The 13459-nt window shown below is 41.2% G+C and overlaps 1 protein-coding gene across 15 annotated transcripts in view; it reads right to left on the bottom strand.

The window, feature by feature from the left end:
* AGAP1 (ArfGAP with GTPase domain, ankyrin repeat and PH domain 1) overlaps positions 1 to 13459 on the bottom strand; it is a 373475-nt gene that overhangs the window by 233383 nt on the left and 126633 nt on the right. For all 15 annotated transcript variants that reach the window (XM_080600161.1, XM_080600158.1, XM_080600167.1 and 12 more), the window contains 3 exons: positions 7016 to 7101; positions 4230 to 4371; positions 170 to 304 (listed from right to left, as the gene is read on the bottom strand). In XM_080600161.1, the coding sequence (XP_080456287.1) occupies positions 170 to 304; positions 4230 to 4371; positions 7016 to 7101 (363 nt within the window). The remainder of the gene's footprint in view (positions 1 to 169; positions 305 to 4229; positions 4372 to 7015; positions 7102 to 13459) is intronic.

Genomic DNA, 13459 nt, shown 5'->3' on the forward strand with positions numbered 1-13459 from the left:
AGGTATTACAAAAAATGAATAAATCCCTAGAAACAAATATTTTCTTTACCTAATCATTAACAAATACTTGCAAAATGGAAAAGCACCAGACCTGTCAGACATCAGTGGTTATTTAAAAAATAGCTACAGTACTACGTGATATGCTGGATGAAGAAAAAGTAATCTTTACCATCTTGAAAGACTCTCTCCACGTTGAGCCCGTACGTAGCACAGGTTTCATAGTAAGTGCATCTCTTGAGATCGTTTGATAACTTCCTTGCTCTGGCATCATCTATGACGCGTGGGTTACTGGAACTTATAGCATCTACAGCAACAGGGGTAAAATATATATACATACAGATTTAAACACAGTTTGAAAACAAAATCTTAGAATTACCAATACCCAAACAATGAATTTAAATACAAACCATGTGACTTTTAGAATTTTTAGAAAAAAGAGGACATAACTCCAAATTTTATACTTCAAAAAAATCAACTTATATCTTAAAATACTTAAAATCAACAGCACACTGATTCATTCTAAAAAGCTAGGAAAAACAAAGTGGTTTTAAGTTACCCTAAAATATATTTGGATCACCAGCTCAAATAAAATACATAATCTTACAAAAGAGAACATGAGCTCTGAAGTAAAGCATACTTAGAAAAAACAAGTGGCTGATAATTATAAACATGTCAAATGATTTTTAAGCCTCCTATAAATATCAGGAGTGGCTCACAGGTAACGTTCACCTGTAGCATGAAGCATGAAACATTTCATGCTCGTAAGAACAGAACACTTCCAGTAGTGAAACAATGAAATGCAGTGAATAAATGGTACCATGCATTACTGCAACACCCAGAAAGAGTTAGATTTGTACAAGATATAATTTTCTAAAGAACAAAAACACAACAAGAAATACTAAGTCAGCTGGGGAAATAAAATTCAAGGTGGCAGATAAAAAATAACACCACCGTATGGAATTGCGAATAACGCTTTGCTAAAAATCTGAAATCCAGTTCTTGTCTCAGCTCCTCAGCATAACTCAGTGTAAGTATGCTCTTTTTTTGGTCGATTCCTTCCCAGTGGGCAGGTTATTTCTCTCTGCACTCTGTTTAGCCATTGAGAGCTAGCAGCCAGCTAGACTGAGCCACCATCACAGGACTCCTCCTGTCTAAACCTACCCCTGCGCATGCCCAGCACACACACCTCCGCCTAAGCAGTCACCAACCAGGTTAACACAAAACTGGGGTAGTCCATATATTCACATTCTGCTGCTGACCTGACTTTCAAGTCACAGCCGAGACTGGATCCAGTAAACTCATCGTAAATGGCTTTGAATGAGTCTCAAACCTTGATTTAAACATACTGATGAAATATTGTGGGCACTTACTGTAAAGCTAGTAATAAAACAGTAATTTATTTTTCAGAGCTAAATGACAATACTTTCAACCTCTCTGCAAGAGCTATGTTTCAGGTGTGCTTTTTAACTGCAATTTCTAGGGCTTAACTGTAGGAGCTGAAAATAATTGTTCCAGGAAAAAAAACAACAAAACATGCTAAGGAGAAATCTCTTCACTACTGCCCTCCATCATAGCAAAGAACTCTATAAGGGTTATGTTTGACTATTTACAAAGTGATAGCACTATGATCAAATCTTCAAAAGCAATTTTTTTTCCCCTCCCAGGAATATCATAGTAGTTAATTAGCATTGGCAAAAAAAGCTGCAAGGAGAGAGAAAAGTACAGCCCAATCTACGAAACTCTGCAGCTACCACCTGGCCACCACAACAGGCATTGATTTCAGCATTTAGAGGTGCTCAGAAAGTTTTTCTAAAATGTGCTGTTTTCCATGGTAGCAACTGTTTTCAGGACAAAACAGCCTCACTTCATCGTAAACGTGAAGTCAGTGACTGCTGCAATGCTATACCTGAGGCTCGGATCTGAGCATGATAAGACACTGATGTTACTGCTCCATTCACAGGATCTGATTAATAAAAACAGAGCAGTTAATTTAGAAAGCTAACCACAGACTTCTTTTTTTTAAGCAGCAGAGGGCGCTGACAACATGTAACCAGAATTGAACTGTTAAATAACACCATGGCTACAAGAAGTTCAACTTCCAAAGCAAAGGCAGTGCTGCAGGCAGCAGTGCGCCTCCAGGGCAGAGCACCTCCACTTCCCCTCACTTCCCAGGGGAGATGGCAGAAAGCACATCTCTGTAAGCACTGGGCAAGTGCTGATGTCTGGGGAAAGCTTTCATTTCAGAGATTGCTTCAAGAATACTGGTTGTATCTAATAAGCTGGGTGTCAAACAGGTAAATTTTGTAATAAAACACATCACAGTCTGAAAGCCACTGTAGCCAAAAGGCTCTATTTTCTGCTGATGCTTACTCCAAAAACTAGCAATATTTCTGTCTTTAGTCACATATTAACAACTCCCTTTGCATTGATGTTGCAACAGAAAATGAGCTTTACAAAACAAATTCCTTTCTGGTACTAACTGGAAGGAGATGAGACCACACTCCAAAGTGACAGAAATGCATAAAACTGCCTCAGTGAAGTGTTTCCCCCTCCCATTTTTCTGGAGTTTCAAGTGGACTGCATGGCCCTGCAGAGCAGTTCATTTCTGCTTTTGGCTCTTAATTTCTGCTATCCTAGGATTTTTGTTGTACCTACTTCCCTTTTCATGTTTTTATCATCTGTTTCCGCCCTGAGGCCCTGTCACTGTTCTTCCTCCTGTGCTCCCCACACTTCCCCCTGCTTCCTGTGGCACAGGGCTGGTGTCGCAGCTCTGCAGGCATGTGGCTGGAGGCAAATCATTCTGACCACAGGACTCACAAAAACCACAAGCAAAGAGAGCAATCAAAAGCATCAGCAGCACTAAAATCTATGGCGTACACTAAGACGCCCACAGTCAAATCACAGAATGGTTTGGGTTGGAAGGGCCCTTAAAGCCCATCCCGTTCCAACCCCCTGCCATGGCAGGGATGCCACCCAGCAGATCAGGTTGGCCAAAGCCTCATCTAACCTGGCCTTGAACACCTCCAGGGATGGGGCATCCACAGCTTCTCTGGGCAGCCTGGGACAGGGCCTCACCACCCAAATCCACAAGAGTAGCTCGAGTAGCTCGTGACACTTGTGCTTTCCCTCTAACTTCGCACAGGAACTTAGCAATATATAGCAACCAGCGCTTCAATGTAAAGAAACACAAACATGTCTTAAACTGTACTTTCAAAACAGCAGGTCTCTAAAGTAAGGCATCTATGCAGCAAGTCCTATGTGGTAGGAGTTATTCCAGGACACCTACGTGACTAGGTACAGGGAAGCCTCAACTCTTCTGCCTCTGTTCCAGCCCAAACACCCGCAGTGCAGAACACTACTGCACCATAAAGCTGATGCTGCGGTCAAGCAAGGCAAAGAGTATCAACCAGACAGCTCAGACACAAAAGAAACTGAAATATTACCAAGAACTTTCCCTGACTAGATTTCATCCTCTTAACAGTTTAAGCCAGCTGCTGTTTCAGAATGTGTTTTGGAAAAAAACAATTGGTGTGTTTTGTCTCAGATGACAAAAGGCTGCATTCCCATTTTGTGGAAGGTTTTCAATCTCTGATCTGTCTGCCTCCTAAGAATGCCACAGCACTGACCACTTTCAGACTGCTAATGTAGTGCAAACTGGTCCCTCTTCACAACTTACACAACTGATTCACCTGTCTGAATTCAGTGTTAGCATGTCTGCTGGCCAGGAAAGCCACCATGACTGGCAAGCATTGAATATATATTTATTTTTAAATCTAATGAGAGAAAAAGTTATTTACTAGCTTTTGGAAGACACTACACTGCCTTGGAAATCTAATTCTCAGATTGCCATGGAAGAAGCCAGATCAAATTACACATATTTAAAATGGCTTTTGTGCACTGTCACATCTATCATCATTTTTGGCTGAGTACCACAGTACAACCATTCTAAATCATGACAGAAAACCATTCTAAATCATCATTGCTAATACCCTACACTCTTTCAGCATCCCTAGGGCTCTGCGTGGACATTTGTCTCCCATTTTAAAACAGTCTTTGCAATGCCAAGATCATTGCAATGTACCAAGCCAGCTGAGGACACCTAGGAAATCACCTTGCTGATAGGGAAGGACAGGACATGGCACTGCCGACATGGCACTGCCAGCTTGGAACAGTCTGTACAGCCACAAAAGTACACTCTGAGGAAATGTTGTAGTCAAGATTGCACTTACCCTGAGTTCCCACTAGTACCATTGGAATTTCACTAGTGTTACGATAGTTAGCCATACGGCTGTAGTAGTGGTAAACGGTCTGGAAGCTGACTTCATCTTCCAAACTGAAGACAAATATAACAGCATCCACCCACATGGCAAACTGCAGAATAAAAATGGAAAAGGCAGACTGAGCACAAAGCAATAAAGAGGAAAACAAGAAAAACATTCTAATCTGACATAAGGGGAAATAGGAAATATATATCAGAGAAGCTTCGTTAGTGACAATAACCAGGTCTTAAAAAAAAGTGGTGTACTATTTATAAAATGACGAATCAACATTTATCACTGTGCAAGGTAGTGTCTGGGATAAGCAAAGGTTTTTCCCCCACACTCAAAACTGTCTCTCTTCTTCACTGGTATATGATGTTGTAAGCTACTATCGGTGCACACTGATTTTGATTCATAGAAAGAGAATGCCACAGCCTCAGATTTCTGTATTTGTGAATTATAAATGAAAAATACCTACCCCTAGCATTCGGATGCCCCATTTAGTGCGTTATTTTCCCCACCCTGTGCTTTATGTGCTTGCATGCTGGTGTTTCTGTCAATGCCAGGACAAATATGGCTGTGGTTTTCCAAGCATTGAAAATAATTCTCACATCTCGATCAACGTCCAAAAACATAAATTGTCTGTGAGTTTATAATTAGAACTCTAGTTGGACAAACAGTACTGAATGTCTCATTCAGCTTCCAATGTGAAAGCAAACTCTTCTCTCTTGGCATCAGTAATCCACTAAAAGACACGAGTGCGCACAGGCCAAGGCAAGGTGCTGTTTTAGTGACCATGCAAGTGAAAAAGACTAAGCTTACAAGTGAAACAACACGGTTTAGGCACATTCAACATAACAGTAAATGTATACAGCACATCAAAAAAAGAAGTCAAGCTTACCTCACTGCCCTTATTTTTCCCTAAGTGATTCCATTCCTACCCAAATTTAGACCGATGGAAACAAGTTTCAGCCACCAGTACTCATGCTTGTTATTATATTACTATTACAACATGCCAGGTAGGTTAGGGACATGAACATACAGAGCTGCAAACAGGTTGTTTTGAGAAACGTTTTGGTACATTTTGCAGTTTTACATAACTAGTCTAGGTTTGTAAGCACTTACTTCAGTCCTACCAACTCTTGCAGTTTTGTTTCTGCTCCGCTGAGAGTAGTTCAGCTCTTTCTCGTGGAGGTTGAGATTCTATCCCAATTACCCACAAAAATATAGCATACTTTTGCAAAAAGCACAGCCTCAAGGCTGAAATAACCAGCCCTTTCTATATTATAAGTGAATATTGAGGTGAACATTTTTCTTCATATTTTTGTTATAAATATTCATTAACCCAGAAATAAACTTTTTATTGAAGGAATTAATAAGCAGATTAAAGATATTTATCATACATGCAACTTGAAATTATGCCTACAACACTACAAAGAGAATTTACAAGTGAAATGTGTCTTCTGAAAAGCAAAACAGCACTAACACCTTAGGCCTTTCATTCTTTTTCTGAAGAACAATCTCAGCCACAGCAGTAATTAAACACCCCCAATTTACCTAGCATGGATCAAAGGCAAAACAGTTCCTGATCATCAGTTTGCAGTTAGTTCAAATGAGCTCTGCAAAACCAATTCTTCAGGTACACAAATATTTAGATGGCTGCGTGTACCTTTATAATTGCGGTATTATTTTTTTTTATATGAGTGAATACTCTCTAAGCTGTGAGGCCTCAGAACCCTTGTGTACTTCAGCCAAGTCATTCACAGACCAAAACAGAGAACTTCATTTAGGCTCATGCCTCACATGGCTGCAGATGTGTGAACCAGACTTCCTTCCAGGATGTCCCTTTTGGTCTCCGTTTCCCCTACCTCCTTTCTCTTCTCCTTTGCCCAGCCACCTTCCCCCATGCTCTCATCCTCCTGCAGCTAACGAGCAACAGTGGAGCACTGAAACCCAAGCTGCCGCCGCTGGCACCGCTCCCACTCAGCTGTTTGGCAACAGCGCAGCTCCTGCTGCTAATCCGCTACTGAACAGCTGAGCAAAGCAAGGCCAGCGCCTGGGAAACCTCGCTAGTGCCCACCTAAGAACAGGTAGAGAGAGGGAAAACCAAGAGGATGCCTGAAGACAAGGACATTGCCCTGCAGCCAGGCTGGCAGAACCTTCACAGGTTTAAGCAATAAGCAAATGCTTCACCTCACTTAAATAGCGTAGCAGTGTTAGGTACACAAACCCAATTTTCTTCTTCTGATGAGACTCCTTCTATGGGACAAGGAGGTGACAGTACACAGAAACCACATGGCAAACCCGAGAACCTCAACAGTGAACTGGAAATTGGAAGGTTGAGTCTTAAAATGGCACAGGGAGGAAGACATGGAAGCAATAAGGAACGCAGATTCATACACAAGTATGACTGTCACTGTGCATGTATGCATCTACTTGATCTGTATTTTAAGAATTTAGAGATTCTAGCTCAGAAGAAAACTTAAGACTATAACATGCAGTTTTGTGGTCACTGGAATCATAACGACTAGGCATTCAACAGAAGGTAGCCTATACTTTTAAATATAATTTCATATTATACTTGAATTCCCCAATATTTTTTTTTTACCCGAGAGCATTTTACCAGCTGAAAGATAAGCAGACACAGGAAAGAACAAACCGTAGTAAGTTCTCATAAAGAAAGGTTCAGGTACATTTATGAAAAACAAGTGGAAACTGTGATTTTAGCCCGATAAAGCTCAATATGCAATGCTCACCTGTGCCTCTGGAGGGCCCCCTTCATCTCTAATCAGCAGCAGATAGCTTTGTCCATCAACTACTATCTCTTTCTTGAATCTCCCACCTGTTACACAAAGTAACTCATTATAGAAGTGAAAAAGTAAAACAAAACACAAAATAGAAAAAGGCTTCACTTGTGGAAAGAGTGTATCTAAGATCTTTCACAAATACATGAACTGCTGGGAATATAAATTCAGTTCGTATGCACTAGCATAGAAATTAATGAAGAAAGTTAAGTTGCATACTTTAAGGCTAATGGGGAAAAAACAGCCAAAACTTCATTGCAAACACTAACTCTCATGGTAGATGTACTTTGTTTTGATATATGCAGGTAAAAGATAGTTGTCTGTTTTATGTAACAACGAGAAATGTATCTCTATAAAAGGCAACTATGTCACAGCTAGATACAAAAAGATCATGTATTAGAACCAGAATATTTTACTGTAGGTCTTAGATTTTCCTCAAGAGAAGCCCAGTTCTTACAGCACACATGTAATGTTATGAAAATGGTACTTCTATATTCACAAATCACAGTTAGGGGAAAATACCAGACACATGTTAGACAAAAAACTACAATGGTGGTACCTGTGTAGAGATGTGCTAAACTAACAGAGAATGATGTGCCCTAACTGGCAGGATGAATTAAAGACCTATTTTGGAGATTTTATCTAAAAAAGAGCAGAGCCACCCACATTTTGTTCCTGGGCCTATTACTGAAATGCAGAATATACTGAGTGCTTGAGAAGATGAAGAACTGGCACTGAACTCAAGGAACTAAACTGAGGCAAGGCAGCTGCACTGCTACCTTCCTGTTCCACTGTCTAAATGTCTTCAAGCATGACCCAAGGGCAAAATTGGGATTACTTTCCTTTGGTGTTAAGTATGTTTCAGGCATCCTGCTGCTTCTCCTGACAGACTTCGGGCAATGACAAATCACGTTTAGGGGTTTTGGTGTGACCGAGCCTAAACCAGGATTAGCACAGCATGGCCTGCTTATGTATCTCGTTTGCATTCAGATCCCCCTCCAGGAACCAAGAGGGCTCTCATCTCACCAACCATGCCACAACAGTCCTAAAGCCTCCACGCCGAACACTGTCCAACCATCGCACATCTCCACTTACAACTAAGACAAAACATATCTACTAACATAAAAATTATTTCCTCACCCCCATTTTCAATCAGATCTATTTTCAGATTTGAACCCCATTTCCGAACTATGCTTGCTTCAAAACCTGCAATACTATCACAATAAATGCATTTACACACTTGCTGGGTGAGTGAACAGCTCTCACTTGTTCTACAAATAGGCTCTTCAAGCAACCAAGTCAGCACATACAGGCTAACCCTGATCCTCCAAGCAGTCACTCAGAAATGACTAGCCTTAGAGGAAGGCACAGGCTGAGACCCACCACTCCCCCAGCCCAGAGTAGGCTTCAAGTCAAGATCACTCAACAGTTCAGCTATGTGCAGTATGTAAGCATGTTTAAACACATTTCAAGTTTAATAAAAGACAAGAACGGTACTGTTTTATTTTCCTACATTTTCAATTTTTTAAATCTACCCCATAAAGAACAGCTCAGCAGTAACAAGCATGCAATAATTAATAATGTCACATTTTTGACTGTTTAATTGCACAGAATGATTAGAGTACATATGGACAGGCTTTCATTATCTTTGTTAAAAAAAATAATTCAATTTTGCCTTCCAAGATCAAGCAGCCGATAAACATATACCATTAGTGAACTTGAAAAGAATAATCAAATCCAAATATAAAACTTTGAAAAGAAACTAGCTTCAGCTCTTCGGATCTCGGTTTCAATTAACCACATCATTATTGCTCTGTTATCAATTAATTGTATATGCTTCATAAAGAAGTGTTAAATAAAATGAATTATCTAATACACAGCCCTCCAGAGGGACACTTTAAAGCTTTAAGTAACAATGGAAATGCAGCAGATGTGAGCAAAGAGTGAAAGTTTTGTATAATTACCATTTCCTGTTTCCTTTAATACTGAAAGTTTACCCAGCTAATAACAAAATACCATGAACACATTTAAGAATGACCTCATTATTCCCCTCGTCAATAGGATGCCTTTCAAATCTCACTGCATCTTCAAACACAGTCCTCAGAGGCATAAGGAAGTTACAGACAAGGTGAAATAGAATGCTTAAGGAGAAAATTGAAAAAAAATCCATAGACTTAGTATTAAAATGCATACAGATCACACATGAGCAATGATATGAAATTTGCTCTTGAGTGCCACTTCAGGGTCACTGGATTTTTATTCACTTATTTTAAGGGAACAGCTTTGAGAAATGTACCATATTTAACAAATACACCTGTTCCTTGCCTTCTCCAAAAACACTGTGCTCCGAGCTCAGTGTGATAATTTATTTTTATTTCCAGTATGAAATTCAAATCTTAACACACTGTGCCACTTCAATAAGGTCTGTCTTGCTGGAAGAGCAGTACTGCAGTCGAGAAGCATACAGTAAACTTGAATCTATTCAAGTGGCCTGTTTCTCTGCCCTTAAACGCTGACTACGCTTGTTGTCTGGAATATGCATCAGTCTCATCTGTTCCTTGTGTACCCCCATGAACTCATTGGAGTACAATTTTGTTTAGATTTAGATATTTCGTGATAAATAGTTTAAATCTGAAAATCCCCCAAACCCAAGCATTTAAAACCATGCCCTAGAATGAAGAAGTTCAGCTGGAAGGGACCTATGGAGACCATCAGGCCCAGCTGGCTGACCCCTCCAGGGCTAGCCAAAAGCTAATGCACGTTACTGAGGGCAGTGTCCAAATGCCTCTTGAACACTGACAGCCCCGGGGCAGCACCCACCTCGCTAGGAAGCCTGTTCCAGTGCTTGATCACCCTCATGGTAAAGGAATTTTTCCTAATGCCCAGTCTGGGCCTCTCCTGGTTCCTGTGTGTCCCGACATCGGGTCGCAGGGAGCAGAGGCCAGCGCCTCCCTCTGCGCCTCCCCTCAGGGAGCAGCGAAGTCACTTCCTGGCCTTCTCTTTTCTAGACCAGACAACATGAGTGTCCTCAGCCTCCCCTCACAGGACATGCCCTCCAGCCCTTCTGCCAGCTTTGTTGCCTTCCTCTGGGTGCTTTCAGCATCCTCTTTTGATTGTGGAGCCCAGAACTGCACACAATACCCAAAGTGAGGCCACACCAATGCTAAACACAGTGCACAGCAGTGCAATGGCAGCTGCTTTGGCATGCTTCTGCATGGACAGCACTGCACTAGTAATTTCTGTAAAATGCATCTCTGGAATTTGTAAAAGCATCACAGGGCCACAGGGCACAACGAATTTGACAGATCAGCCAGTCGGAATACTGAACTACCACTGCCTTTGGAGGAAGTCAAGAGGTCTCCCATGGCTACAAAATACCACTCTATTTTTCTAATATCCTTCTCTACGATGGAGTCACAGCACACCATCTAAGCTGAAGACACTGAAAACAAAGAAATGACCTTCAAAATTAAAAAAGAAAGTCTCAGAAACACATCAAGTAGTCCCAAAGGAGGCAACTAGCTTTGTTCTAGTCACATCACTATTATGACACATGCAGCTTTTTAATGAGGAAATTTCTCAGCTCCCATATGTACCTGCCAAAAGAGGTCACAGAAATAACAAGACTGGCAGCGTGGACCACAGCTCTGAAGGACAGAATGATCGCTCCTGCCATGCCCTAGCAGGCACGGCAAAGCACAAAGACAGCAGAGTGAAGGACACCAACCAACAGCTGAACTGCACTCACTCGCATGCCCAGTCCCATCTTTAAAATGATGGAAAAGACATTTCCGTGAACACCTAAATAACTCTCTACAGCCAGGTGCAGCTGGAAAAGATTTTTATGAAATACAACAAATTTAGAGATCAAAATCATTGAAACTGCATGGAAGTATCAATTTGGGAAGATTATAGCATGTGGCTTATCTTCCTCTCTAAAACTCTGCACCAAGAATTGCTGCACTATTCTGAGCTTTCCTGGGAAAGATCGGTATCCACTCACACGGACTCATCTGCAGACATTTCACATAAGAAGGCAAATATTATTTCTCCATATGAAGTACACCTAATACCTACCAGAAGATATAGAGCAGTGCTTGTGATGCAGCCCACAAAAACACTCAGTCTGGTACGTGCATTAGGTGAGATTCCTAATACAAAATGCTCTGGATAGAAATACAGCTTTGTTCCACGCAAAGCTAAATAAAAGCTGTGCATCAGCAACTTGCAGCCAGGGCTAGAGACCTCGCACAAGTCAGAACACCGGCTTGATAGAATCAACAAAGCTTCTTAATCTCATTTCTATGCATGTCAGTTCTACAAAGATTAGTGGTTTGAATCAGCAGTAAGAGAAAACCCACATCCTTCAGTAAAAACTAATACCGATTCTAAGTACTGCACACATTTGTGACCAAAGATGCTCTGCATTGTGAAATCTTTGTGTTGCAGAGGGAATTCCAGAGATGAAGGTTTTCATCCGGTTAGGAAAGCCTGGGCACCCCTTCATCTAGCTGATAACTGTTTCACTGAGCAATTGCGCACTGAAGCAACCGCTGATTTTCATACTATATCCCCAGGCTCAACTTCATTTGCCAGACCCTTTATTCAAGCAAATTGCCACAGGGAGGAAGTTATTTGGCCGTATGAGAAAGATAAATCTGGGGGGCTGGCCATATGACAAATCCATGCGGCAGCTGAATGCCTACCACGACATGGGGGCAGGGCAGGCAGGGGCTGGAAAGCAGAGGTGCAAGATGAGGCTGAATCTGCTGTAAAAGCCTCTGTTTCGTATTCCCTGTGACATGTGGATTTTTGACAACTGGGGTTACAAATGAGACAAGTCTTATAAGCGAAGACTGTCTCTTTTTTCTTAAGATAGAGAAGACCATGTTGAGAATTGACTCCTTTTCAGGGAAACACATTCAGAAGTCATTTATTCCCTCCCTTCATACATCCATCATCTTGGGACCAAATACATATATGAACGGTTTTGATTAAGCTCAGAAATAACAAAATTCTCACAAGATGCAACTAAGAAAAATTAGTTCAGCAGCCCAGTAAATCAATGCTAGCATCTCTCAACGTTACTTGGAAGTTGGATTTCAATAAAGTATCTTTTTTTTTTTTCCCCTCAGCATCTCCCAATAAAGCACATTAAGGAAGTAAACCATACAAAAAGCACTGAAATTCATTTTCACCCACATCTAGATGTGCTCTGTGCTTGATGTCAATTTGTGTCAGCAGCTGAGAAGCCATCACAAGCTATTATTCAGCCACACGTAAAGTCAGCTTTTGGGTATTTCCCTAACACCAAAAACTACGCTAAAAAATACCTAAGAAACCAACTTGTGGTTGAGCTGGGTTGTGTGTATAACCATGTAAGCACAAAGATTGGGGAACCACCACTTTCACACAAGACTTAGCCACAAGCAGTAAACTGCACTAGCTTTCCAGAAAAGTACACGGGGAAAAAAAAAAAAAACAACAAACCCAAAGCAACCTAGTCTGGGCTTTTCAAAACTCACCATCTGTTTATCCTGAAATGTAGCTTTACGATGCATTGTAGGAAATGCATGGATCGATTCATGGGCTAGAATATTAGCATTCTCCTCGAGGTATGAAGCAATATCCCTACTTACACCAGGGTATCTTTTTTGCTCACGGTAGCTGAAGCATGTAGAACGGCTGCCACAGCCCCCTCATACCTGACCACGAAGAGAAAGTAATTCAGATGGCAGCACGTTACCACCTCACTCCCCACCAAAATCAGCTGTTTTTTTAGTGGGTAGTAATGACCCATGCAGATGTATTCTTCCCTAACTCCTGCTGATTATCTTTAGCCTACTTTGCTCACTTTTACTATTAAAGCAAAGAACACCCATGGGTTCAAAACATGTGTTGTATGACATCATCGCATTATGAGGATAATTGTATAGTTACATAAAAACTGCCAAGGAAGCACTAATCTCTTCTCTTGCAATTCCATGGGAGAAGGTTTAGAGGTCTTTACTGCTGGAGCCTTAGTAGCAGCTGCAAGCTGCAATGACGTTTAACCATTCGAGATGCATTCCCTGACGTATTTGCAGTACTCCTGCAGAAGGCTGTATCTGATGGGTCCACAAAACCTGGTGGCGATTTGAATGGAGATCTACTGATTTTAGGCACTCAGGGAAAATATAGCTTATGCTTCAAAAAAGTATTAACTACTCAAACTGCACAGAATCAGAGACTGTAACTGATGCCTTTAAATAGGGTTAGATAGAAACAAGGGGGGGAGGGGGGGTGTTCATCTGGAGGACACACAGAGGCGCTTATGCTGAATTTTTCTGCAAAGGTGCTGGTCTCACTCCCAAGTGGCATAAAATTTAACAGAGCAGAGAAGCCCTGAACTGCCTG

Source organism: Anser brachyrhynchus (assembly GCF_964034855.1).
Source record: "Anser brachyrhynchus genome assembly, chromosome: 7".
Lineage (NCBI taxonomy): Eukaryota > Metazoa > Chordata > Aves > Anseriformes > Anatidae > Anser > Anser brachyrhynchus.